Source organism: Festucalex cinctus, chromosome 11, assembly GCF_051991245.1.
Source record: "Festucalex cinctus isolate MCC-2025b chromosome 11, RoL_Fcin_1.0, whole genome shotgun sequence".
Classification (NCBI taxonomy): Eukaryota; Metazoa; Chordata; class Actinopteri; order Syngnathiformes; family Syngnathidae; genus Festucalex; species Festucalex cinctus.
This window is the reverse complement of record NC_135421.1, coordinates 8,643,685-8,669,853: the sequence shown is the minus strand read 5'-3', so window position 1 is coordinate 8,669,853 and position 26,169 is coordinate 8,643,685. Positions and strand designations below refer to the sequence as shown.

General features: G+C 38.1%; 1 protein-coding gene across 5 annotated transcripts in view; it reads right to left on the bottom strand.

The window, feature by feature from the left end:
• kalrna (kalirin RhoGEF kinase a) overlaps positions 1–26,169 on the bottom strand; it is a 167,302-nt gene that overhangs the window by 14,846 nt on the left and 126,287 nt on the right. For 2 of the 5 annotated variants that reach the window (XM_077537456.1, XM_077537460.1), the window contains 16 exons: positions 15,376–15,582; positions 13,421–13,494; positions 13,190–13,336; positions 11,221–11,316; positions 9,033–9,151; positions 8,883–8,949; positions 8,146–8,249; positions 8,005–8,074; positions 7,848–7,934; positions 7,521–7,613; positions 7,393–7,443; positions 7,208–7,285; positions 6,736–6,921; positions 5,146–5,317; positions 4,853–5,061; positions 848–1,134 (listed from right to left, as the gene is read on the bottom strand). In XM_077537456.1, the coding sequence (XP_077393582.1) occupies positions 848–1,134; positions 4,853–5,061; positions 5,146–5,317; positions 6,736–6,921; positions 7,208–7,285; positions 7,393–7,443; positions 7,521–7,613; positions 7,848–7,934; positions 8,005–8,074; positions 8,146–8,249; positions 8,883–8,949; positions 9,033–9,151; positions 11,221–11,316; positions 13,190–13,336; positions 13,421–13,494; positions 15,376–15,582 (2,047 nt within the window). Of the gene's footprint in view, positions 1–847; positions 1,264–4,852; positions 5,062–5,145; positions 5,318–6,735; positions 6,922–7,207; positions 7,286–7,392; positions 7,444–7,520; positions 7,614–7,847; positions 7,935–8,004; positions 8,075–8,145; positions 8,250–8,882; positions 8,950–9,032; positions 9,152–11,220; positions 11,317–13,189; positions 13,337–13,420; positions 13,495–15,375; positions 15,583–25,248; positions 25,409–26,169 lie in introns of those variants that run through there. The other 3 variants (XM_077537461.1, XM_077537458.1, XM_077537457.1) reach the window with 3 other exon arrangements.

The window sequence follows — 26,169 nt, the reverse complement described above, 5'->3', positions numbered from 1 at the left end:
CATGTTCGCTCTTGTAGTTTATTTACAAACTGTTAAAAACTACAAACTGTCCATGTCCTCCATCTTCGTGACCCAGAAGAAAACAAACTTCTCCCGTCACATTGGCTTATTTTGCTACCACATGCTCACATCCATCCAAAAGCTTCTATTTTACATATTTAAAATACATTTAAAATGATTCTTCTTGGAGACTAGCAACAGTACACGACTGCCCGTGGCCATTTTGACGAAAAACATATTGCACAGCTTTGACTTCATATTTTTCTTAAATAGTGCAAAAAGGATTTTCCGTCTTTGTTTTTATAAACAGGAATGCTCTAGAGCCTCAGTCGAGACATATTTGTACAGTGAACTACCGACATAAACAGCAACGAAAAACCAACATGGAGGAGAAAAAGGATCCAACTTCCTCAAATAAAAATAATTAATAATCATAACAAGGCAACAAGAGGGTTTAACACAAAAACGCTTAGAGATTGCCACAGACAACAACAGAAATCTCCACTGCGGAGAAAACAGTCCTTTTTTTTTTTTCTTAAAAAAACAAAACAAAAACAGGAGAAAACAAGCAACAACAATAACAAAATAAGAAAATAAAGCAGGGTGTTAGGAAATGAAATAAGTCCGGTTTTGACGCTCCACATTCCACATCAGCTACGAGATTCTATCCAGTCTAGCTCTAGAGTTTGTTGACAGCCAGTGACTCAAAAAGCGTCACTGTGGGCAATGAGACGCCAGTGAGGAGATTTGTAAAAACAGAGGCCATCCGATCCCATCCAAGTGCTGCGGGTGAACAAGTGCTGTGGTGGTGGTGGGTTTGAGGTGGGGGGGGGGGGCTGGGACTTACTTGATGTTGTTGGCGTCGGCCACTGCTGCAGAGAAAGATGTGGCGGAGGAGGAGTCTTTTAAGGGCTTGTGGGCCGGGCCCAGGACGTGGCCCGGCACCCAGCCCTCGGCGGCGGGCGACTGGCTGTCGGCGGGCCGGTAAACGAGGTACATGTTCTGCTGGTTGGTGGCCAGGACTTGCACCGCCTCGCCCTGACTCACGCATATCTCGTTCTCCTTCAGTGCAGAGTAGTCCTGAACCACGCGCATGGTGGACGAGGCGCCGTTGCAGCAGCCGCCGTCGTTCTCCTGAGGAAGAGGAGGATGGCGACAAGGATGGGGAGAAAAAGAGGAAGAAGAGGAGGACAAGGTTACAGGGTGCGTCTACGAGGGCTGGACAACGGGGCGTACGACTGGGATGCCGTTACGGATGTCGTCCTGAGGGGGGTGAGGGTGGAGGTCGGGATCAAGGAAGGAGGAAGAACAGCAAAATATTTTTATGTCATCCATATTCAACTTTGTGCATTTTCGTGTTGTGATTTTCAGTCAAGTTTATGTGCATTCCTTTTACAGTGGCTCTGCCACATCAAATATGGTGGACCTGTTGACTGAGTAGGTATACATTTCTATGCTTAAACCACCATTGCTTTTTTAATGGTGGCATTTCAAAGATAATAGTCTTCATAAAGTTAATCTATTACTTGCTTTTCTCACTTAAATGTGCAACTGACATAAAGCTTTGTTTTTACTTTAGCAGCTATTGCTATGCTAAACTGTCAAGCTAACCTAGCTTAGCTTACTAAATTCTAACAGACGAAAGTAAATGCCATAGATATTATTTCTCATCCTTGAGACGCAAACTTTGCATGTTGCTATTGTCTTTTTGCCGGTTTCACCAAAAAGCTAATCCTTGAATCCTAATGTATTTGTCTTGGGAGTGTCATCTGCGACGCTAAACAAGCCAGCCTCTGCCCTCATCTCATAGCGTATCCTACCAGTGGCTGGCTTACGGCATGCACCACACACACACACAGAAAAAGAAATACAACATTTCAAAAACAAAAGGTGTACAATATACCAGTATATATTTTTTAGATGTAAACAGAATGACTAGGTCGAATCTCACGAATGCTATGACAATGTCAAGACAAGTCTTTCAGAAGTTTTTGCCAAGTAAGTCACAAGTCATAGCAATTCCAGTCAATTTGAGTCCCCCATCTTTGATCATTTGTACTGAACTTTTTAACTTTTTGAAATTTTTAAGCTAGGAAAAAAGGACAAACCAAAACAATAATGTTGTCCTACATTGGGTGTTTTGGGGCCATATAATAAAGTACTTCAGTTCTAAAAGAAAGCTTTCCCCCAGTTATGCTGCATTCGAGGATGGTCGGAAGTCGGATATACCCGAGTTGGTTTTTCCCAGTTCCAACCTGAAAGCGTACGAGGCGAAAGTAAACAACCAAAATGACGGATAGTGGTAATTTATTTATTTTTTCCTCTTAAAACTCAATTTGATCTCCAGCAAACTGACCTTCTCGCAATTTTGCTTCATTTATTGTTTTTATCTTATTTCATAAGCATTCCATACAGTTCAGCAGTTTACCGTATAATTTCATGCAGGGAGATAGCGCATACTTCACATACGTTGTGTTACCTGAAATTATGTTGAATATTTATGAACGAAGAAAGCTATCTAGTTTTACCATTCACGATCTGTGTTTCCAAAGGGGTCGCCATTGTAGAGTGACATCACTTGTAGTCCGTCGGTGAAGTCGGGGTCCTTTTTTTTTCCGACTTCGCGAGTGGAATTTCCGAGTACAAGAGGGCGTTCCCTTAAACACATCGTGGTTTGAACTCGGAAAAGTCCAACCGACTTCCGACCAACCCCAAATGCAGCATTGTATGCCAAATTGAGGTTCAATTGTATACCAAATCCCTTTTCCCCATTTAAAGGAATTTAATTTACATTAATCTCTTCCAGCCTCCTCAAATTAAAAAAAATTGTGTTACACTTATTAACTCTTTAACTGCCAAACGTTTTAACGATTTCAGCATTTTCACTCATCTTTCAAGGCAAACAGAATATTGTGCACATGGACTACATAAACATGGTGGATACCATATGAAAGATTGGATTTCATTCTTTCATTAGAAAAAAAAGTACATTGCTACTTTATTCGGTTCTTTAGTAATCACCATTTGAAAATAGGTCATTTGAGTGGCAATGAGGGAAAATTGAAAAGATAAGGAAAAATCAAGCTTTTTGCTCCACAACAGTGACTTTGACACTAATATTTTTTGTTCAGTGACGCTCTGTGGTTTTGATCATACACGTCATCCTTGAAAATGTTCGATTTCATCAGATTTGTCATGTTTCATTGTAATTTCGTACACTGGCAGCCCATTGAAAAGAGTTTCAATGCTGCCATCTGCTGGCTATAGTTAGTGGCTGTTTTTGATTCCACAACCCATTGACCAGGCTGCGCTGCACTTAGACGTTGCACTGGCAATTGATTAAAAAAAACAACAACACAAAAAACAAACAAACAAAAAAAAAAACGCACATGACGCTAATTAACGTTTATGGCGGCATTCATAAGGATTTTAGCTTACGTCATTAAACGTTTTTGGCGGTCAAACAGTTAATAAAGAAAATTGCACTGTAATGGATAACAGCAGGGGTGTGAATTGCCTAGTACCTGACGATTCGATTCGTATCACGATTCACAGGTCACGATTCGATTCGATACCGATTAATCCCGATACGAATTTATAAGTCGATTGTTGCGATTTTTTTTCATTCAAATTTAGAAAATACTAATCAGTAAGCTTGTAGAATGTAAGATTTATATGAAAATGTATTATTTATTTATCTGAAATTTCAGTCTTATAGAGGTTGTAATCTGTTTCATGTTTGAACAGCATTAAAATCAAATATTAAGGCTTAATGTTCCGTTCATATAACATTCTTCCATGCTCAAGGTGTGAATCCTAACCCGAAGTCAGACGTTTTGTTGAATATTTTTCCATTAAAAATGGAAGTTTAAAAATCGATTCACACACACACACACACACACACCCCCCCCCACACACACACACACACACAAAAAGGCAATGAGGATAAGACGTTGAATCAGTAAGACTACCGAATGAACAATTCTGAGCTCTTAAAAAAAAAAAAAAAAATCGATTTTTTTTTAATCGATTCGAGAATCGCGCGATGTAGTATCGCGATATATCGCCGAATCGATTTTTTTTTTAACACCCCTAGATAACAGCATAATAAAAGAACATATAATGAGCATGCTATCAAAATAAGATATGTTTTTAGTACGGGAACGCCCTCAAAATGATCAAAGAATAATAACGATGGAGATACAAGCCAATGCGAGCGTGAATTATAATGAAAATACAAAATGTTACACATTAATTAATGGGCCTGGACTGACCCATTCCACTGCACAATACCAGCTTGGCTTTATACGCTGGCAGAAAACTACAAAAAGAAACACCATTCACTGCGTCATTTATCAAAGACTGAACTGACGATCATATTTTCCAACTTGGTATCAACTTGGGAAGTCTGTAATCCATCCAGGTCCAGCGAACCACCACTTATACAAGGTCTGTCATGAATAGTGAAAATCCGCAAGAAATACCGCTAGAATAAGTTCTAAAATTTGGCAATAAGATGGCAGCAATATACCAGTTTTGCTTAAATTAAACTCCTCAACTCACATCAGTATGGTTCCTTCACGCTAAGACAACATAAGATAGCGGCAAAGCACTACTTTTGGCACAATGAAGCTCTTTAAATCATTTCAATGTAGTTCCTTGCCACCAAGATGCTGCTACATTTATTGTTTTGGCCTGACTACAAAAATATCAAATAGATATAGTTCAGTGAATAACGTTGAACAAAACAAAACAAGATTAGGTGAATTGGCAAATGACGGACTGGGAAAATGCAGAGGTTTTCAGTACTAAAAATAGTACCTGGTTTTGCCAATGCATCAACCAGACTCACCCTGGCGTCGAAGCACGACGTGCCGCCGTTGGAGGTCGACGTGCTCAACTGGCTCCGTCCTCTCTCACCGTCCTTTTCGCCGAGGCCGACCACCGACGAGGGCCGGCTGTGAGAGGGCGTGGTTGAGCGATTGCTGGCAGTTGAGCGGTTTCGGGTCAGCGACGAGCTGCCGCCGCGCTTCTGCTGGTACTCGATGGGGTACACGAGTGCTGTGTTGGAGGACAATGTAATGAAAAATGAGCGCCAAGTTGAAAAGTTCCGGGATAATCTGAATGTGAGCGATTAGGTCTCACCGGACAGAAAGTTGCTTTGAGCATCCAGTAGTGCCTGGATGTGCTCGACCCAGACCTGCTTGATTTCAGCGTTGGCAGCTTGTAAGGTGAAACTTGCCGACGAGCTGCGACACAACAAGACGAACTTGCATGGATCGTTCTCCACGCTCTCCTCCAGACCCAAGTAGGACACCTGAAGGCAACACCATACGACTAGAAATTCCTTCTTACATTTGAATGCTGAAGATACAGATGACAATTAGTCAAAATACTCCAATAAATATAAATTTGAATGATATAAATATCAAATAATAAATATGATTAAAAAGGCGGTAAAGACACTTGTAAAAAAAAAAAAAAAAAAAAAGCCTTGGTTTTATACCTGTAAATGTCTTCTATGCTGAAAAAGCTATGCTTAATGTCCTACTTTCACAACTTTATTGTTTAAAAAGTTAGGAATACATAGCAAAGGCAAACCTGATTGACAGAGCAAACAGTGGTTGGCCCACAGAAACATACGTCTTGCATAACCGTACAATCAAAACTGCAAATTGTTGAAGTCAAAGTCTCATAGGAACCATGATGCACAATTTCCAGGAATTGCCATTCACTCTACAGATACACGTCTATAAATGATCCAAACTAATCACTCTTCTCTGTACAATCACAATAATGGTAATGATAGAATAATTCCAACACGTTTACAAATCTATACATAGCTCAGAAATAACACCATTCATTTTGCTGTCTGCTTTTGGGTAAATACAAAATGGCTGCCTCATCCTGGCACTTCATTTTACAGATTCCTCTGGTGTACTGGACAAAATCGCCACCACATGTTAAGAGAAGCCCAGATCTGTAAATTGAGAAGTAGTTTGTTTGTTTAAATCCTGTATTTAAAAAGTGCATTTTCCTGAGTGAAACCGACAGACTGGGCCTTTAAGAGCATGAAAAATTAGAACAAAATATTTTATGGTACATTGTTTTGGTAAATTTGTCCAATTATTATTATTTTTTTTTATTAATCGTGAGTTAATTATTGGTCATGCAAATAATTAGTATTACATTTTTTTTTTATATATATATACACACGTACATACAGTACAGGTCAAAAGTTAGGACACAATTTCTTTTCCAATACATTTGCTTTATTCTCATGACTGGTTACTTTGTAGATTCTCACCGAAGGCATCAAAACTATGTCTGAACTGATGTGGAGTCATGTACTTAACAAACAAAATAAAAGGTGAAAGAACTGAACTTATATAACTTTTATATTATAGATTCTTCAAAATAGCCATCCTTTGCTCTGGTTACTTTTTTGAATACTCTAGGCTTTCTTACCTCTGGGAACGCCTTCAAGACTGTTGGAAAGCCAAAGCAAAACGTATGTATGTACTTATTTTATTTTCTCTCTCTTTTTTTTTTTTTGTTAAGAACATAATTCCACATGTGTTCGTTAGTTGTAGTCATAGTTTTGATGCCTTCAGTGAGAGTCTACAATGTACACAGTCGTGAAAATAAAGCAAATGTATTGAATGAAATAAAATACTTTTTTTTTTTTTTTTGATACAGTTGCCGTGGATGTGGCGTAAGCAGTGCGTCGAGTACCTTGATGCTTTTTTTGAATTGGTATCCTGGAGTGGACGAGCCTTTCCTGAGCAGCTCACTAAAGATGACGATCTGCTCAAAGAGGAACACCCGCCGTTCTTTCGAGCGCGACAAGACGCCGGGGTCCTGCTCGGTCACGAAGAACGTCTCCTGCTGCAGCAGCTTGCCCTGATTGGTCAGCTTGCCCTGGGCAGGAACAACACTGGTCAGTACATCCTGGTGACCACATGCTCTTTATTCCTAAGGTTCTTATCGTAAGGCACGCAATGTCTGAAGGTTACAACTTAAGTATACTTTCAAAGATTGTAAAAACAATGAAGAGAGTTTAATGCTTTCAGTGTAGTACCATGGTGCGCTGCAATGTTTTTATATAGTCTGTCTCTATATCACAGATTTTCACCAAATGTGAGTGGGTGTGGTACCAGTTTTAGGTACCAAAAAAAACAGACAAAAAAAAAAAACAAGACCATACCTCGTATCCTTGTAGCCGACCTAAGTTCATCATGTCGTTACACAATTTGGGAACCTGAGACATCAGATCAACTGCTTGCTGTGGGGGGAAGACAGTGATTGGACATCAAGAAGTGTTGAAGGCAACTACAATAATGTAAAGATACTTTGTATTTCTGTCTAGTGCAAATAAGTTCAAGTATTTACCTCAATTTGTTCACAGTCCATTCCTGCCTTGGAGCTATAATTTTGGAAATCCTACCACAAATTATGGCATGGCATGAATATATACAGTACAAAGTCGCCATTAGTACCAAACAGACCTGATGACATACCTGCAGTAGCAGCTTATATTTGGTGATTCTTTGGATTGGTTTGATAAGGAAGTCGCTAATGGTCAACCGGCATTGAATGTCCAGCTGGACTCCCTGCATGGAGAAACAAAAAGGACCTCAAAGTCAAGTCAACCCGAAATAGTGCAGGAACAACTGTGGTTATAGGAAGAGCATAGGGAAGTTAATGAGAATAAAGGAAATGGGTGGAGCTAAAACATTTCCCTGAGGAAGTTATTTTGGATGAATCTACCTTTCTTTACATGATGTGCTTTTCAATAGAAAGATGTTTCACAATATTTGTAAACCCGAGTATAAAAGTTAACTTACCTCAAAATAATTGTCATATTCTGCTACAATGAACTCAGACTTGGGTTTGTTCTGACAGTAGATCACGTACATGTACAGTCTTCTCTCCTGGGAAACAAAAACAACAACAGAAAAGTTCAGCAGGGAGAAGAATGGCCTCCTCGTCTTTCTCACTCACATGTTTGATGAAGAGCTCGGGGAGGTGCTCGTGGTTGTCCAGACATTTCTCCAGCTCTACCACAAAGAAGCTGCCAGCACAGAACAACATTTATCAGCTACAGCCACAAATGTTCAAATCTTAGTTTCCCATGTGCCTTACTCTCTGTGCCAGTCGAATATCTGATGGATGTTGCCAAAGACGATTTTCTCTTTTCCTTTCATGTCATCTGGAACACCTTTTTCCTCTATCCTCTTCATGAAACCCTGCAAAGACGATGACATCACGCAATATTTTCTACCCTCTGACTGTTAACCTTCCAGAAATCCATACATACATATTAAGTAGCCACGTCATTAACTCATTTTCTCTAAAATAACGTATAAATACGTTCTATTTTAAATGTTTTAAGTGTCCCAAAGTCTCGTATGTTTTTTATGTTTTTTTTTATTGTAGAGCATACAGAAGGCTTTGATGCAGCCTCTCTACTGCAGAGAATGGTTGAAGCAATGGTAGTTATTACAAAAACGGCCAACAGGTGGCAGCAGAGTACAAGAGCTCAACCAGGGCCATGTTAAAACAAGTTCTAAACAGATTTGTAAATAATGATAAAACTTAGCGATATTCTAATGCCAATTGCTGCAAAATGTAAACAAGATAGAAATATACTTTTTTTTCCTGATGAAAGAAGAGACTCTAATCTGTCTTTTGGTAGGTTCCATGGTTTTATAGCAATAGAACACAATATTCTGTGGGCCTTGCAAAAACAGTCAGAATCCAGGAAAACAGCTGGGAGCGAAGGGGGTTGCTTCAGTGAACATCGCTGGGAGTGAATGAGTTAAATACAAACTTTTCAATAAAGTTAAAATGGTGTTAAAAATGAGTGATGACTAACTCACCTCAACCACAATACCCAAGTCTTTGACATAGTCCTTCTCCGTCTGGATCAACTCATTAAGAACAAACCTAAGTGCAAACAAAAAGGTCACTTAATTATTGGAAATGCATCAAGAGCATGTGTGACGAAGTGAGGCGGGTGTTGGACTCACATGCGCCCCCTCATGGCTTTTGCTCTCTGCTCCAGCTCATGGTTCCGGGGCTGGACTGGTGTGGTTTGTTCCGGTGGGGAGAGTGGGGAGAAGACCGGGTGTGCGCCTGGTTCTAAGGTCTGTTGCAAAAAACAGATAGATGGAGGTTAAAGTACAGCTAAATAGTCGCTATATCTGCCAAGAAGGCAATGTTTTTGGTTCCTGAATGTGTTTGTTGGCAGGATTATGCACAAATACAAGTGGGATTAGATATGTGTGATGTGATGAAGAACACATTCAATTTTAGGTGGGATCAAGATGGTGAAGGTGGTGATTTTTGACATTTTTGTTTGGTCGTGAGATGGCCTGTGTTGTTTGTTACTCTTTTCAGTTGTTTGTTAACTTCCACTCATCAGGATTTCAACTTTTGTGATTCAACTAAAGTCAGAGTTGTCGACAGATGTTTGATGAAATTTGGTGTATTGCTTTTGCTGTGATGCAAGTTCAAACGCATTCATCTTTGAGCAATGTATTATTTCTTTGAGCAATACAATTATTTTACTTACATGAACATAATTTAGCTAATAAGACTGTATTAACATTCTGGATACTCAATCCAGATCTGCATTCTAAATCAGGATCATACTGTCACACAAAAATCATAAAAAAAAAAAAAAAAGTTGCCAATAGATTTGAACAAGAAAAAAACAATACAAAACCGCATGATGTGGATTATTTTTGCCACACAAACAAAACTCGTGCGTGACGGATGTGAGTGAGGTTTGGTGTGGAACAATGATTACGATCTGGTGCAGATCCTAAATCTTCATCAGCATAAAACAAACATAGCTTAAATTTAGGGATGGGCGAGTACCGATACCAGGTATCGGTATCGGGCCGATACCAGCATTTTTTCAAGTACTCGAGTACTCGTGACGCAGACGAGTACAAGCGACCGATGGCAGAGGGGGAAGACGTTAAGTGAGTCCTCCTTGCCTGTAACTGGAGCTAGCTTGCAGCAGTTTTTCACCAAAACTTCACCAGGTTGGAAATACTTCAGAATTGTGAATCTTAAACTAAAAGAGCATTTTTGTGTTTTATTTTGAGCGTTAAGACTATTGAAGAGTGACTGTGCTGTTTTTTTGTCAAAATTAAAGGAAATATATTTGTTTAGAAATATCTTTTAGTGATTTTTTTTTATTTGTCAAAATGTACTACTGGTATCGGCAGTTGGTATCGGTATCGGTGAGTACTGAGAGTCTGAGTATCGGTATCGGTCTGAAAAAAAGTGGTATCGAACATCCCTACTTAAAATGTTACTGCTGTTTTTGGTATGTGACATTTGGTATGACCCAAAGATAACTAGATTGCTCTTGTTCCGTAACACAAAACAATTTTGCACAAAACCAACACAATCTGGATTAAAAGTTGTGGGAACTTTAGTATGTATCTTTGGTGTGCCACAATACTTAATAATTAATATTTGAAAATGACTCGTAATATAGCCCTGGGTCAACAACAAATGAAGCGGTAGCTTTGGTAAAATCCAGAATTTTGGAATAGACGGTTAAATATATGTACTAGGGGTGTGAATTGCCTAGTACCTGACGATTCGATTCGTATCACGATTCACAGGTCACGATTCGATTCGATACCGATTAATCCCGATACGAATTTATAAGTCGATTGTTGCGATTTTTTTCATTCAAATTTAGAAAATACTAATCAGTAAGCTTGTAGAGTGTAAGATTTATATGAAAATGTATTATTTATTTATCTGAAATTTCAGTCTTATAGAGGTTGTAATCTGTTTCATGTTTGAACAGCATTAAAATAAAATATTAAGGCTTAATGTTCCGTTCATATAACATTCTTCCATGCTCAAGGTGTGAATCCTAAAAAAATAAAAAATAAAAAAATAAAAAATATCGATTCTGCCGATTATTGAATCGATTCGAGAATCGCGCGATGTAGTATCGCGATATATCGCCGAATCGATTTTTTTTTTAACACCCCTAATATGTACTATATTCATTGAATCCGTTACCAATTAGTTCTTGATGTTTGTGAGTGGTAGAAGGCGGCATTTTTTTTATACCAGTGTTAGCCAGCAGAGGACAGCATTAAAACATAAGAATGTATAAAATGAAAGGTAAAAAATATTCATGTCTAAGTTAACCAGACAGACAGCACGCAAGCCTGCACTCACCATCTTGGTTTTTACCAGTTTTTCTATGGCGCTAACCAGTTCAGCAGCACAGGGCACTTCAGAAGACGACTGCAGAGACGTTAGCAAGGACGACGACTGAAAGAGGAGGATGACAAGAGGAGGCAAAAAAAAGCGTGTTAGGAGGGACGGCGATAGTCAAGTTAGGAAAAAGTTTGGAAAGTGAAAATTGATAGTAAAGTGAAACCTGACTGGAGGAGGAGAGTGTGAGTAGTAGGGACAAAATAAAAGTTGCCACTCGAATAACTATAAAATAAGGTCATTGTGTGAATGCTGAGGGACAACCAATGACAATATGCTGCTTTTCAACTAGAAAGCAAACCTAAATATCACATAAATACTATCACAGTTTCGCTGAGAACACAAACAGAAAAAAATGCTGCTCGCTTGCGTAGTTGTGTTATTGTTTTTCTCAACCATCACTCTTATCAGTTCTGAAGATATCTGAAATTCTTTTGCCTGAAGATCAGCAATGAGATTGTGGCCCACAAAAACAGATTAAGTCTGATCAGGTCAATTTATCATGCGGGATACATTCCATACCCGCACACATCAGGTGAAACTCTGTGACAGAGACACCATAGCAATGTTAGTTATAGTACATACTAGTTTTACACCGCCGTCACACTTTAACACGTTAACAGTTAACGGTTCACTCATTCAAACTAACTTTACAGTATGCATTAGCCGCTGATATATAACATACAATTAGGGTTGCCAACTTTCTCATCCCGAAATAAGGGACAGGTGCACGGCACGGTGCCATGGTGGTGTGAGCATGATGTGTGAAATCAGTGTATATTCAGATTAGATTCAAAATGCATTCCCTGTGCATTCACTTTAATCCTTACCGCAAGCCATCATTATGTAACACTACAAATTATTATTATTATTATTATTATTATTTTCTAGCTACTAGTGTAGTATAAGCCGCTATAACAAATGCACGTGACGATGTCTGATGCCTGTGATTGGCTGACAGGTGCCGTGCTTACTGACATTGCCGTTTAAGCTGATCTAGGACCTGCAGAATGCGGTTTGCTGTGTTAAGCGCTGATTGCAAACCTTGCCAGCACGCTAAATTCTCGCAGAATTTGTTCATAAATAGTACGAGAATACATCTTGTATCGCTCCCGCTAATACGTTCGCAGCCGACGTATTAAGATCGGCGTTTAGAGTGTAGGTGACATGAAGCTGTGACGAAACCAGGAATTGCCTCACTCTCTCTAGTTGCCTCTCTTACCTTGCAAGATCTCCACATAACGTCACACCAAGCGACTCATTTTATTGGCTACGAGCAACTTCCTTGTCACTTGTCAAACTACGGGAGCAGCCGTGGTCCAAAAATGGCAAAGATGCCATTTGCTGCATTTCGTGTAAGAATTCAGAATTATTTTACGGGACTTTTGAGGTCCCGTACGGGAAAAAAACAATTTAGCCCAAAATACGAGGCGTCCCGGCTAATACGGGACAGTTGGCAACCCTACATACAATGGAAAATGCCAAGGACCGGCTAATGGAAATTAGCATAACTGTTATGCTAATTCTAAACCTTCAAAACAACTGCTAGAGCAGAAACACAAACAAAACATACAACGCTCACAAGCATACACTATTTTGAGTGATCTTTTTCTAGCCTCTTAATATAGTTGAATGTCTGCCCTCAATATTCACAGGTGCAAAGTGCTAACCCTGTGGTGCTCGTGAGTCAGTCTCAGGAGTTTGCTAAACAACAAGGTTATGAACCACTGCTTCATACTGTAGAAACTCATAAAAAAAATAAAATGAAGAAAAAGACTCAAAAAGATGTGATACGTGTGGCGTGTAAAATGAACCACAATTAAGTAGGGGAACACTGTACTTCATTTTATCTCAGCATTCACAATTTCTTTCAAATGGGAAGTGCAGTTTATAGTTATTTTTGACTTTTTTGTCTTGTCATATGAATTACCTTTTCGTCCTGCGCTGAGGGGTCTTTGATGATCTCCATGGGCGGAGGCAGTGGCGTGTGAGCCTCCTCATCCTGTTCCTCTTCGCCGCCACTCTGCATACCGGACGGCGTCTTGGAGAGGAGGTTACCCTCCTTGCCAAGGATGTGCTATTCCATGAATGAAATTATTAAATGCAGAAAAAATATTGTAGTACAGTATATAACAGGAGTTTTGTCTTCATGATTGACTACCTCATCGATGATGTCATCCTGCGGGTTAAGGTCCGGCTGGCCCTTCCTGTTCTCATCTCTTCCACCCCCAGGACCTGTCAATCAATTAGTACACATATTAACTCATGACTCAGTGTTTATTGAATTTAAATGAACAAGCATTTTTTTTTTTTAATGGATGTAGCTTATTTGTGTGTTACGCCGAAGGGTACGCGGTCAGGAGATAACAATGGTGCCTTTGTGTGCATACATCTTTGTTAGCAAAGTACTAGCTAATGACCATCCAAATCATCTGAGCTGGGTCGATGTCGTCATGCAGTAAGGCAAACACTTTGTATTAGTCAGCTGACATGAATGGACTCGACATGTGACAGTAGCATGAGAAAACAGTTTGGTGTCCTAATTGTTTTTAGAGTAGAGTACCAGTAGTGTGTCTCATGCTAGCTTTGGTGCGGCTAGCTTGCTGGAATTGGGGACCCAGCTAAGTTTTGTGTGGACATACATATCGGTGCCGTCGGGCCAGAACCTCAATCTAAATTTAATATTTTTTCACAACTCTATAGTGTTGGTTAGTCCACACATGTAGGACTAATTTAGTGTTGAAAATGACTCCACCCTTTGACAATTCAATGCTAATGGTTGAACAAAAATGCCCTTTTGAAAAGTGATGCTATTCCATACTTCGTCATTTGGTATATGTATTCTGATTTATGGCACCCCTGTGATGTTTAATTAATACATATATGAACATGGCAAAGTTATTATCATTAAAGAAAGGGAAAAAATACAACTAAAGTTGAAAAAAACATTTTCATTAATGAAATAAGCATTTTAAAAGTAAAAAAATCAAACAAACAAAAAAAAAAATCTGAAATTAAACATTACATTTATAAGATTGTACTAACTAAAAGTCACTATAGTTATCGCGAAAATTTGTTTTCATTTTTGTCACTTAATAACATACAGTTTTTGGGCTTAATTTTAAAATCTATTTATTTTGTATTGTTTTACATCTCTGTAGCTACAGAAGAACCAAGATCAGCTGTATGACAATTGTAGTTTACACAATACTGAGTGACCCTTGTTTTTTTATCTTGCTAAACTAACTAAAAATAATAACTATACAAAAGCAAAGCGTTTTAAAAAAAACAACAAAAACAAAACAACACAAAAAACAACAAATAAACTTGTATGGATTCCCTAAAGTGACATGGGAGAAAAAAAAAAAAAAAGTTTGTTCTCGTCTGGAAAAGAAACTTTCTCGTCCGGACAAAAAACATATTTATTTATTTTCTTCCATGTCACTTTAGGGCCTCCGTAAACTTGCTCTAAAACAGGGATGGCAAGATCCGGTCCTCAAGGGCCGCAGTCCTGCAGGTTTTGGATGGTTCCCTTCTTCAACATAGCTGATTCATGATCAGCTCATCAGCAAGCTCTGCAGAAGCCTGATAACGAGCCTGTTAATTGGAATCAGCTGCACTTCGAATAGGGAAATCTATAAAACCTGCAGGACTCCGGCCCTCGAGGACCGCAGTTTGCCACCCCTGCTCTAAAAGCTAATTAAATCTAACTGACTTAAAACAAAGTTAAAAAAAATATATACATATAATAAATATAATTATAAGAAAACTAACACTGGTTTACAGCAAATTCTATTCAGACATGGCTTAAAAAAAAAAAGAAGTCTCTTTTTGAAAGCCCATCAGGTTTTTGACGTTTTGTTTTTGCATCCACCTGTTGCAGACCCTTATTTTTTATTATTTTTTTATTTTTATTGCTATATAAAAAGAGAAGGGCAGATTCGGAATCAGTGTAATAAAAAAAAATATCTAGAAAAGTTTACTTGACCCACTAATTGGAAAAAAAAAAAAAAAGGAAAAAAAATGCTGACTAGTGTAATGAAAAATCAAAAACTATTATGACACTGGAACTTGGCCACATGGATGGAAATACATGTCAGAATTGCGGCATTTTACCTGTCTTCTTCTGTTTGTTGCTGGGGAGTTTCTTAACCGAGCTGCCGTGACTGAGGCGTCGGACGGGATTGGTCAGCCATTTCCGGAGCGTGTTTCCCGAGCGTTTGGGTCCTGGCGAGTTGGACTGCAGTGAGTTGAGGGACGACTGCGGCTGGAGGTTTGCCACCGATTCAGTCTTCCCATCAGAGCCACTGACAGGATAGTTTTCTGAAGAAGAAAAACAAGAAAAATGTCAACATCAGGCACACCTCCTGAAAGAGTACTTGTAGTAGAACTGAAACTAAAAATGTTCCAATGAAATATGATTGCAATGGTTGCAGAACTGAACGTAGCATCCCAGACTAAAATTAGACAACCGTTCAGTCATCCAAAACTGAATATTTTTGTATAATATAATAAAGATATTTTCTTTATTTTATTTTTAATTATAGTTGTTTTTAATTCTCATTTTTCCCCTAATACAGAAACTTTTTTGCCCCAAAATAAAGGAAAGAAAAGCTATTGTTGTTATTTATTGGATTAAAAGTCCAATGTTGTGTACATTTACTTTTGATCAAAGGAAGTGTAAAAAAAAATTCCAGAAACCTTTTCTTGAGAGTACTTGATTGCCTTTATTTTTGGCCTTGCTCAATGTGACTGCAGAATTTGCACAATTCATTCAAGCGTCAACACATACTGACAAGATGACACAGACTTTAAACACTATTGCGTAGTTTCACTTCTTGCAAACAGTTGTCATTCATCTGAGGGAACAGGATGTGGAGAGCAATGCCGAAGGGGGAAAAAAAAAACATTTTTGTTCGACAGTCAGTGGGTGTGTGTGCAGTCATGTGTCAGCAGTGTGGTGGATCAGCTGCGTTCACGCACAGCTGGGAGGGAATGGGTGCGGCCGTGCGTATAGTGCAAGTGTGTCTCAGACAGGAAATGAAAGGTCAAGGGTCAGGAGGATCTCCTGAGGTGTTCTTCGCGGAACAATAAACTATTTTCTTTTTTTTACCCCCATGTTGCTCACTGCTACGTACAGTTTGTCCTCCCTCCTCTAAATCAGCTTGTCTCTACTTTGCTAAACGTGCGGTCACAGTAGTGAAAAGGGAATCAAGTAGTTGAATGGAGTGCAAAATACTATATAAGTTCTGTGAATTCATGTTTAATAATGTCATGTGCCCAGAGATCTCAATCTTTTTCATCCCCTCTCAGGAGAATTCTGGATATTTTGTCTGGAACATTTTGATTTCGTCAGGAATATTTGTGTATTAGCCAAAACAAACACACATCAGCAGAAAGACTTCCATCAACACAAATATTTAATATTTTCATTATATGTGACTGGCTGGCTGAATAGTCCTCATGGGTCAAAAAACAAAAAGTTTTAAAAAAATAGAATTTTTTTTTATATATTTTTTTTAATGCGGTTAAATTACCAAAATGGCAAATTGGAATTGAGAATTTGGTGCCAACTAAAAGACTATTTGCCACTTGGTTTGCCACTTGGTTTACGTTTAAATTTACATATCAAGCAGCAATAAGAACAGATAATAAAATAAAAAATAATTCAATCAATAAATAAATAAGGTTATTACACCAGATATTTAATAATAATAATAATAATAATAATAATAATAATAATAATAATAATAATAATAATAATAATAAATAAAATAAAAAATAAAAATTCAATCAATCAATAAATAAGGTTATTACACTGGAGATTGAATTAAATAAATTAAATTACAGTACAGTAAAGTGCCATATTACTGTCTTTGTTAGGCAACATGGACGTTATGTGCGTATTCTGTTCAATTTTGTGATATGGCATATTTTTGATTTATACAGTACATCTATTCATGTGACTTGTGCTTTTACTCTATCAGTTGTAGTGGTTAACTTCTCTGTACACTTGTGTGACACTTAGGCATCTTAAAACAGTTAACAATGAACAGCAAAGAAACAATGGAGGAGGAGGAACCTTATTTTCATTCACATTCAGCTGAGAGAAGAAAATCCGCCACTTGGACATTGTGTGTGTGTTTGTGTCACCTTGGAGATGGTTGTGACCGCCCAAAATATGTTTTGGTTTCCCAAAAACAATGCGCATCACTTTCCAGTAAGGCCTGATTGAAACTGTGTGATTAAAACATGCCGACACCAGGAGAAAGTGAAAGAGGGGAACAACTAGTGTGGCTGTTGCAAACTGTCACATGCGTACATACATAGGCAGTTAAGGTGAAATTAATTTGTGTATGCAATTACGATTTAATTCACTGCATTTTCTTTTATTGAACTAAGCAGAATGTCACAGGAAGTACTAGTTCTGGTTCTATGGTTGTCATCACACATTTTGTGGTGGCATCACAATGCACAAAATGACTGGCTGCAATATTCCTTAATTTGAACATGTACGGCATTGGCTCATTTAATTAAAATGTGTCAAACAAGCATATACCATTTGATTATTTTTAAGGAAAAGACACATTGCCACATTTTAATCACGCAACTGAAATGTATTTTTCCTCATTATGCCTATTGTTATTTTTTATTTATTTTTTATTTATTTTATTTTTTTTTACCAAGTACACCATTAACTTATTTGTATGGCAGTTAAAATACTGCACAGTTAGTTCTATGGCTATCATCATGCACCTTCTGTATGGAGGACCGAAACTGACAAAATTAAATATATATAAATGGCTAAATAAATAAATAAATGACTAAAAGTGAAAATAAAAATGAATATAAAAAAATATACAATTAGAAAATTACATACAAAAATACATATAAATGGAAATAAATCCGTTTTTATTTTCACTTTTCGTCATTTATTTATTTATTTAGTCATTTATTTATCTATTTATTTAGTCGTTTATTTAGTCATTTATTTATTTAATTATTGATTTGTTTATTTAGTCATTTATTTAGTATTTATTTTGAATTTTGGCAGTTTTGGGCTGTACTGCCAAGTCGAAATGTTATTCAAATGAGGGGGCGGTCCTAAGCGTGCCTTGGGTTGGACTCCGCCGTTGTAAACTGCTTGTCATTGGTCGAGTGAGCAGCTCGCCGAACGAGGAAGTCTCGCCGGCTTGCAATGGAGAGCTCCAGCAATGGACGACCATCTTGTCCACTGTCTGCTCTCACTTGTTGTCTAGCAAATTAAGTTGCAAGTTGAGGTGACAGTGGACACGATCTCACTCGACCAATGACAGGCAGTTTGCAACGGCGGAGTCTAACCCAAGACACGCTTAGGACCGCCCCCTCATTTGAATAACATTTCGACTTGGCAGTACGGCCCCAAACTGCCATAATACAAAATAAATAAATGACTAAATAAATGACTACATGAATAAATGACCAAATAAATAAATAGACAACTAAATGACAAAATAAATAAATGACTACATAAATAAATAAATGACTACAAGTGAAAATAAAAATGGATATATTTCTATTTCTATTTTTTTTTTTATATAATTTTTGAATTATATTTTTTTATATTCATTTTAATGTTCACTTTTAGTCATTTATTTAGTCATTTATTTACTTTGAATGTTGGCAGTTTTGGTCCTCCATATCTTCTGTGGGGTATCACAAAAAGCCAAAGAAAAAGAAAAACACTTCATCCTTGAGAAACTCTGCATTAGCAAGATTTGCTGAAAAATCATGTGATACACACACACGCACCCGCAACCGCGCAAGCCTGCCTTGACATTAGTTCAACACTTCACTCGTTACTCCCTTAAGTGCTGTTGTGCAAATGCAGTGTCATGTGACATGTGCGTATTCAGCAAAAGCCATGTTAGCTCTTGAACGTCCTTGAACAGCTGCTTGACAACACAAAGCACGCACGAATACGCGCACACTGATTGATAACATTCCACTCCCCGAGCATGACTGCACTCAGTAGAGCGTGAACCTCCTTCAAGGCCAACAAAAAAACAAAAAACAAATACAAATTGTAAACCTTCACACGTCAAATACTTTCGCTTTAGTGGCCTGGGACAATTTGCTACTTAACTGCAGATAGCAGGAAGTGTATTGGGCTTTAATTTGCACAACTGAAATGATGGCATATTATAAAGCAATATCACTACAACATTCCCGGTCTATGGAGAGATGTATAGAAGCAAAGAATTGAGAAACATAAACTTGCACGCACACTTTAAATCATTTCAAAGACTATTGTACGCCTCTGTAGGTGCTGCTGATTTGTTTAACAAGTCGCAGTTAACTTATTAATGTCCACGTGACTGATACCATCGATGAACTGAGGTTATTACAGTTATGACCTTCTTCTCATCTGACGGGATAAAAGAGGGCAGAGTTTGAAGAGCGAGCCGCTAAACATCAGGTGAGATGGAACAACGGCACTACTGTTGCGAGCTGACACAAAAGACAGATGGTGGACTGCCGCCGTGGCCGTCACTCAGTCTCTTGGAACAGAACAGCCCTCTTGTCTCATTCCGACCCGCTTTCGATCACAGCACGCCTCGACACACAGTCCGTTTCATTCTGTAATTACACCGCACACACCTCACGGTGGCCCACCCCCACCCGACGCTGTGAATAGCTCCATTGACAACACTCACGGATCATCTCTCCACTTTGACTACCAGCCAGATACAGTAGTTCATCAATTGCTTTGCTTTACAAACTGTGCACTACACTACCAAATTAGTTCAATACAACAAAAACAATACGACCTCATAATGATTCTACCATGGCGGTAGACACACCTGTCACCATGGGCGGGCCATAGGGGTCCGTGGCCGCACACCAAGATGATTGTGCCCTCCCCCATTTGAGGCATGGATCTCTAAAATGGTTCTCCTTTTTTTATTATTATTATATTTTTTATTCATTCTGTTTCGCACTCTAAAGTCCGAGTGTCAGTAAACGCAACACAAGTCTCCCGGCGGAGGAGGTACTTTACGTTCGTGTTGGCTACTTGTATTCACGTTCATTACAACAAGTCCTCCAACAATAACGACCATTTTGGTCATTTTACCATGCACCAAAATACGATGTGTCACATACTGTAGTTTAGCGACCGCTATCGGTTATGTTAAATAGCGAAAAAATACCAAACTGAGACTCGAATCTTCTGTGCAAAAGACTAACATTAAACTTACTAAGCTAACTGTCCAGTAACAATCACAGTGTTCATTTTTACTCTAATGGTTGGGGTAATCATGAGGTTTCAGTGAGGTTGTACAGTACACGTTATGTCTTTACATGGGACACTAATGGGTAAGATTAGGAAAAGGCACAGTGAGGTTATAGACCGTTAGAAAACATTTACTCAACAACACTAAGAAAATATGTAGTCAACATTAAAACAATCACTGGACGTCTTTACATCAGACACGAATGGTTGAGATTAGGAAAAGGCACAGTGAGGTTGTACAAAATGTAGTCAACACTATAAAAAGATTTAGTCAATATTAAAACAGTCACTGAACAAATAGCTCAGTGAGATATGCACTTGTCTTTGGACCAGACGGACTGGGTTCAAAACTCTCTTTAGTATTTTTGCGCGATTGAACATGTCGGATAGAGGTCGCTATACTAAAATACGTAACACTTGTTCGTAATTTGGCACCTTTTCAAAATGACCTATGTGGTCGTATTTATTGGAGGACTGTCTCGTTCATTGCTGCTACTGCTCGCCGCTCGAGAATTGTTCTTGTTTTCGGCGACGGCTACAACAAACAGCCTTTTGTTCAACATTGACATTACCAAACAACGTTTGCTCGCGGCAGTTGCAAATAAGGAGCTGGCCAAGCGTACGGCAAGTAAGGAGGGACATACTACACACTACATTAGTCTCTGCAACTAAAGAGGCACTTGAAAAACTGAACCACGGGACCCACATATCACTTGGGCATCTAAAATGAGGTTGGATTTTGCTTCCAGTTTTTTTTTTTTTTTTATTCTGCTGCAGACACTGTTCAAACGTGGCCCGTTGGAAGCGATATGTCAGTGCATCCGACATATTGGATGTGGCAATTGTATTTGCAATTAAATCGGCAAATAATTAGTACGATTGCGTTACAATGGGATAATATAATCAAAGGTAATGGTTCCTTATTAATCCAATAAGTTGTGGCTTGATGATACACCTCCGAGGAAAAACTGAACGTGGCATCCACATATAACTTCACTTTGCCTCATCCAATATGGCTGCGGCATCAACATACGGCGGTGTTGCCATCTCCTGTATGTGTATGGATGTAAATGCTGTCTTTGATAAAACTGGTCAACAGGCGGCATTCAATGGAAGGATGCATGGCAGTTCTACGTGAATTTATCCAAATATATGGGTTAAGTTAATGCTGTCTTTAGGGTATTCATAAAAATTGGGCCCACTCATGCATTTCATGTGCCCCCCTTCAGCTTGGGCTCTGGTGACGGGTTTGGCAGCAAACACTCTCAAATGGAGCGCTTGATGCACTCTCATTGCAACAGGGAAAAGTAGCATGATATTTTGAGATTCATTTTTATTATTAATTAATTCAGGGTAGCCGACAAGTTTGACTAGGTCACAGGTGTCAAACCTGGTCATGCATGTTAGGTGATTCACCTCCTTCAACACACCTGATTCAAATGATTAGGATTGTTATCAGGGTACTGCACAGCTTGCTGATGAGCTGATAATTTTTATGTTTGGGACTTATAATCTGTTGTTACTGCGTCTTTGTTTATTGTCGTTAAAAATACCTGAGTTTACCTGAGTTAAAAATATGCTTCCTTGCCTGATAAATGCAAATATTCAAGTTTATGCTTGTGCATTCGAGAATGCAAAAGGGACCTATGCAAGGAATGCCACTGTCGAAGACACAGTAATCCACTGTGTCTTCTTTGTATCAATTAGAAAAAATGCACGGGAGGAGTAAACGCAGATGAGTCAATATTTTAAAAGGCGAGATTCGAGCTTCAAACCCAGAACATATTGTCTGTACGGTAGATGAGCTAATTATTAAACTACCGTTATACCATGCAAATAGTAAAATGTAATACAACATTTAAAAAGGAAAGAAATATTTCAAAAATAAAGCTGTATATTTTGCTCTTGACAGGTAATCAAAAGAGGAACTTTTACGGAGTTCAGTCGTACTCCAGAGAACTTTGCGCAGTAAACACTTGAACGTGTTGCATGATTATTATAATATCAGCTAGATAAAATGCTGACATATGTCGGCATGTTGCCTTTTGAAGACTTTGTAAATGAAGATGAGTCAGCACATATTGTTACTTCAGTAATGGACATTCCAAAGGGCGATTGCAATTTCTAAATCCCCCATAATATGTTTGGTTACTGACAGCTCTTGTGATGACATCATATCGGGACGTATTCTGACAAACAAGCAAACATTTACAGTATTAAATGAGTCATTAAAAATCACGCAGAAGAAAACGGGAAGTCTATTATTGCAGACTTGCATAAACACAGATTTTTGTCATGTGATTCCTGCTGGTAAACACATTTTTTTTCTCCACAGTAGCCGCTCCCTTTAATGAGACCAGACACAGCTATCATGTCATTTATTGCCTGTAACTTCTCACTCACAAGTTTAATGGGATTGAAGCTGTCCCCATTTGACGCTGATCCTCTCGCCGCACAGTTACAAACTAGCACTAGCTTGACTGTATGCAACCAGTAAAACCGGTTTGGTTCCATACAGTAGCAATCGTGCACAGTCACGATACAACACGGAGCAATCACGGGCCAAAGTCCGCTGCGGTTAACGTTTAGCTTGGCACGGTGGATAAACATTGCACATACCTGGGCTTGTTTTATTGGACACACAAATCAAAGAATCAGACTAAGGGTTGATTTTTCAAATCCAAAGTATTGCGTGAATTGGCAAGATCAATGTTTCATTGAACGCGCAACTTCAACGAGCTAGCGAATAACAATGGAGGCAAATTGGGGCTTCTATATTTACTTATTTGTGGGCTTTTTTACTTACTTCTATGAGCAAGTAAAACATTTGTCCTGAAAGTCTGTATCCTCAAATGCAGCATCCATCGATCCATTTATATCTAATATATAATGTAAAAAATGATTATATGTATATACATATATATATATATATATATATATATATATATATATATACACACATATATATATGTTTTGTTTTTGTTTTGGCTCTTGTATCATTATCATCATCATCATGACTACGTATGCTAAAATCAATATATCATATAAACAGACACAGTTTGTCCATACCACCCCGTCACAGCAATAACCACCCAGTCACAGGGGCATCTTGTTTAAAAAAATAAAAAATAAAAAAATAAATGAAGGAAACAGAGTGAAATGCTTCATAAATAACGCTAAACAATGTTATTCTAATCAAAGGGTTTGATTTCAGATTTTGAAGTTGATATATTTGACAATAACACTGATGACGTGGAATTCATATTGCATGGCTAATGAGCCTAAAAAAAAAAATAAAAAAAATAAAAAAAGAGATTAAATGACATACTGTCTATTTATTGTTTTAAAAAAAGGACATTTTACTAGTAACGAAACATTGGATTTTTAAAATTTATTTAATGTACCATCACTCAACTAACGGTAGATATTGTCCGTGACGGGGTGGTACAAAAATGGATATAAGGTCTAAATAAAAAAAGGATATTATTAATAATAAATATTTTAATTTTATTTTATTATTTTATAAATTATTTATTTATTTACTTGTTTATATATATATATATATATATATATATATATATATATATATATATATATATATATATATATATATATTATTTATTTTATTTATTATTCATTAATTAATTAATTTTATATATTTATTCATATTATTTATTTTATTGTATTTTATTAATAATAAATATGTTATGCCCCAGGTGGGAATTTTTTTTGTTTGTTTCTTTTTTGTTTTTTAGAGGATTAGCATGATTAGCATGATTTTGAAAAATTTTACAAATTGGAAATGGCACCCGTTTCATTGAATGAATCGATTAATAAGCATAGTTAGCTACATAGTTAGCACACATACTCATTAACTGACAATAAATCATTATGGCTGCCATCAGCCATGACTAGTGTGACCAGACTTGGGTCCCGAGTCTTGGCCCATTTCGCCAACTTCATTGTTTTTTGTCCCACTATGAAGAAGGTCCCGTCCTTTCTCAAAACTAGAGATTTCAACTTGCACGCAATAAAATTGCTATAACTTTGTCAATTTTTGAGGTACATCCATGTATTATATATCATTTTAAAGGGAATTAAGTGTAGAATTTGAATATACAAATATCTCAATTTAGATTTTTTTTGACACGAGGACAAAAAAAAAGAAGTAAACTCAAACCAAGGTTCAAATATCTTAATTGCTTGCTTAATTGCTACCTCCATAAAAATGTGTAACATATAATTAAAGAAAAAAAATAACTTTCAGTTCAACGGAACGTCTGGAGCTGGTCCAACTGAATAAGTGTGCTCACTGCTCTTTTTTTTAAGTTCTGAAAAATTGCTCATGCTGGTACACACACAAAACATTTTGCTTGTGTGGACCAGTGTAAATGTCATAAAATAGGTATGGTTAAAGGGTTGTTGAGGCTAAGATATAAAAACAAAACAGACTCACATGTATAGAGTACCAAATGCGTTCATAGACTAATAAGGTCAAAGGACACTATCCTACAATGTTCCTTAAGTGGAACAATCAAACTGTGAAGATAAAGTCAAGAATCGTGAGACAAGCCGATCACACATACCTCCCTTCCTTGCCACACAGTGCACAGAGTTATTCAGTTGTTATTGTAGTTGTAGTTTCTTTCTTTTTTGTTTTTTTACACGTGCAAACACAAAGTCACACGCCCAGACAAACGCATTGTTCAGCTCACCTGCACAGCAGCAACAGCAGTGGTCTAAGATCCATCCACACCAATGCCAGCGTCGCTTCATTGTCACACACACACGCACGATTGAGGCTACATTTACACACCTGTACCTCTCACACACACAAAAGCATACTTTACAAGTTCAGACAGCCAGACCGAGTGGACTGAGATTGAGAGAGGAGTTGTAAAAAGAGGAGGAGGCGGAGGAGGAGGAGCTGCAGTTACATCTCCCTCCCTTAACCTGCACAAGTCGAGTTTCATTTTCAGCTACGTTTCATCGACACTAAAAGTCTCCTGAATGTAAAACTAAAACATATTTCTAAATTTGAAACATCACCGGGAAGAGCCTCGTTAACAACAGGAGGATACATTTTAAAAGTGTAGTTTAATAAGGGGCGGAATGGTGGGCGAGTGGTTAGCACGTCCGCCTCCCAGTTCTGAGGACTCCGGTTCGAGTCCAGGCTCCGGCCTTCCTGGGTGGAGTTTGCATGTTCTCCCTGTTGCCTGTGTATGTCTTCTCCGGGTACTCCGGTCTCCTCCCACATTCCAAAGACTGCATGGCAGGTTAATTGGGTGCTCCAAATTGTCCCTAGGTGTGCTTGTGAGTGTGGATGGTTGTTCGTCTCTGTGTGCCCTGCGATTGGCTGGCAACCAGTCCAGGATGTCCCCCGCCTACTGCCCAGAGCCAGCTGAGATAGGCGCCAGCACCCCCCGCGACCCTTGTGAGGAATAAGCGGTCAAGAAAATGGATGGATGGATGGATAGTTTAATAAGTGTGTGGGATGCAACTGTTTTTCAAAATGGCCTCTCAATATCATTTTCACATATGCCAGTCAGGTTTGGAACATATCCTTACAATAATGGAGGTTGACTGTAGTTTGTATTTTTTTGATAACCATTAAAAGATTTGTCTTAATTATTATT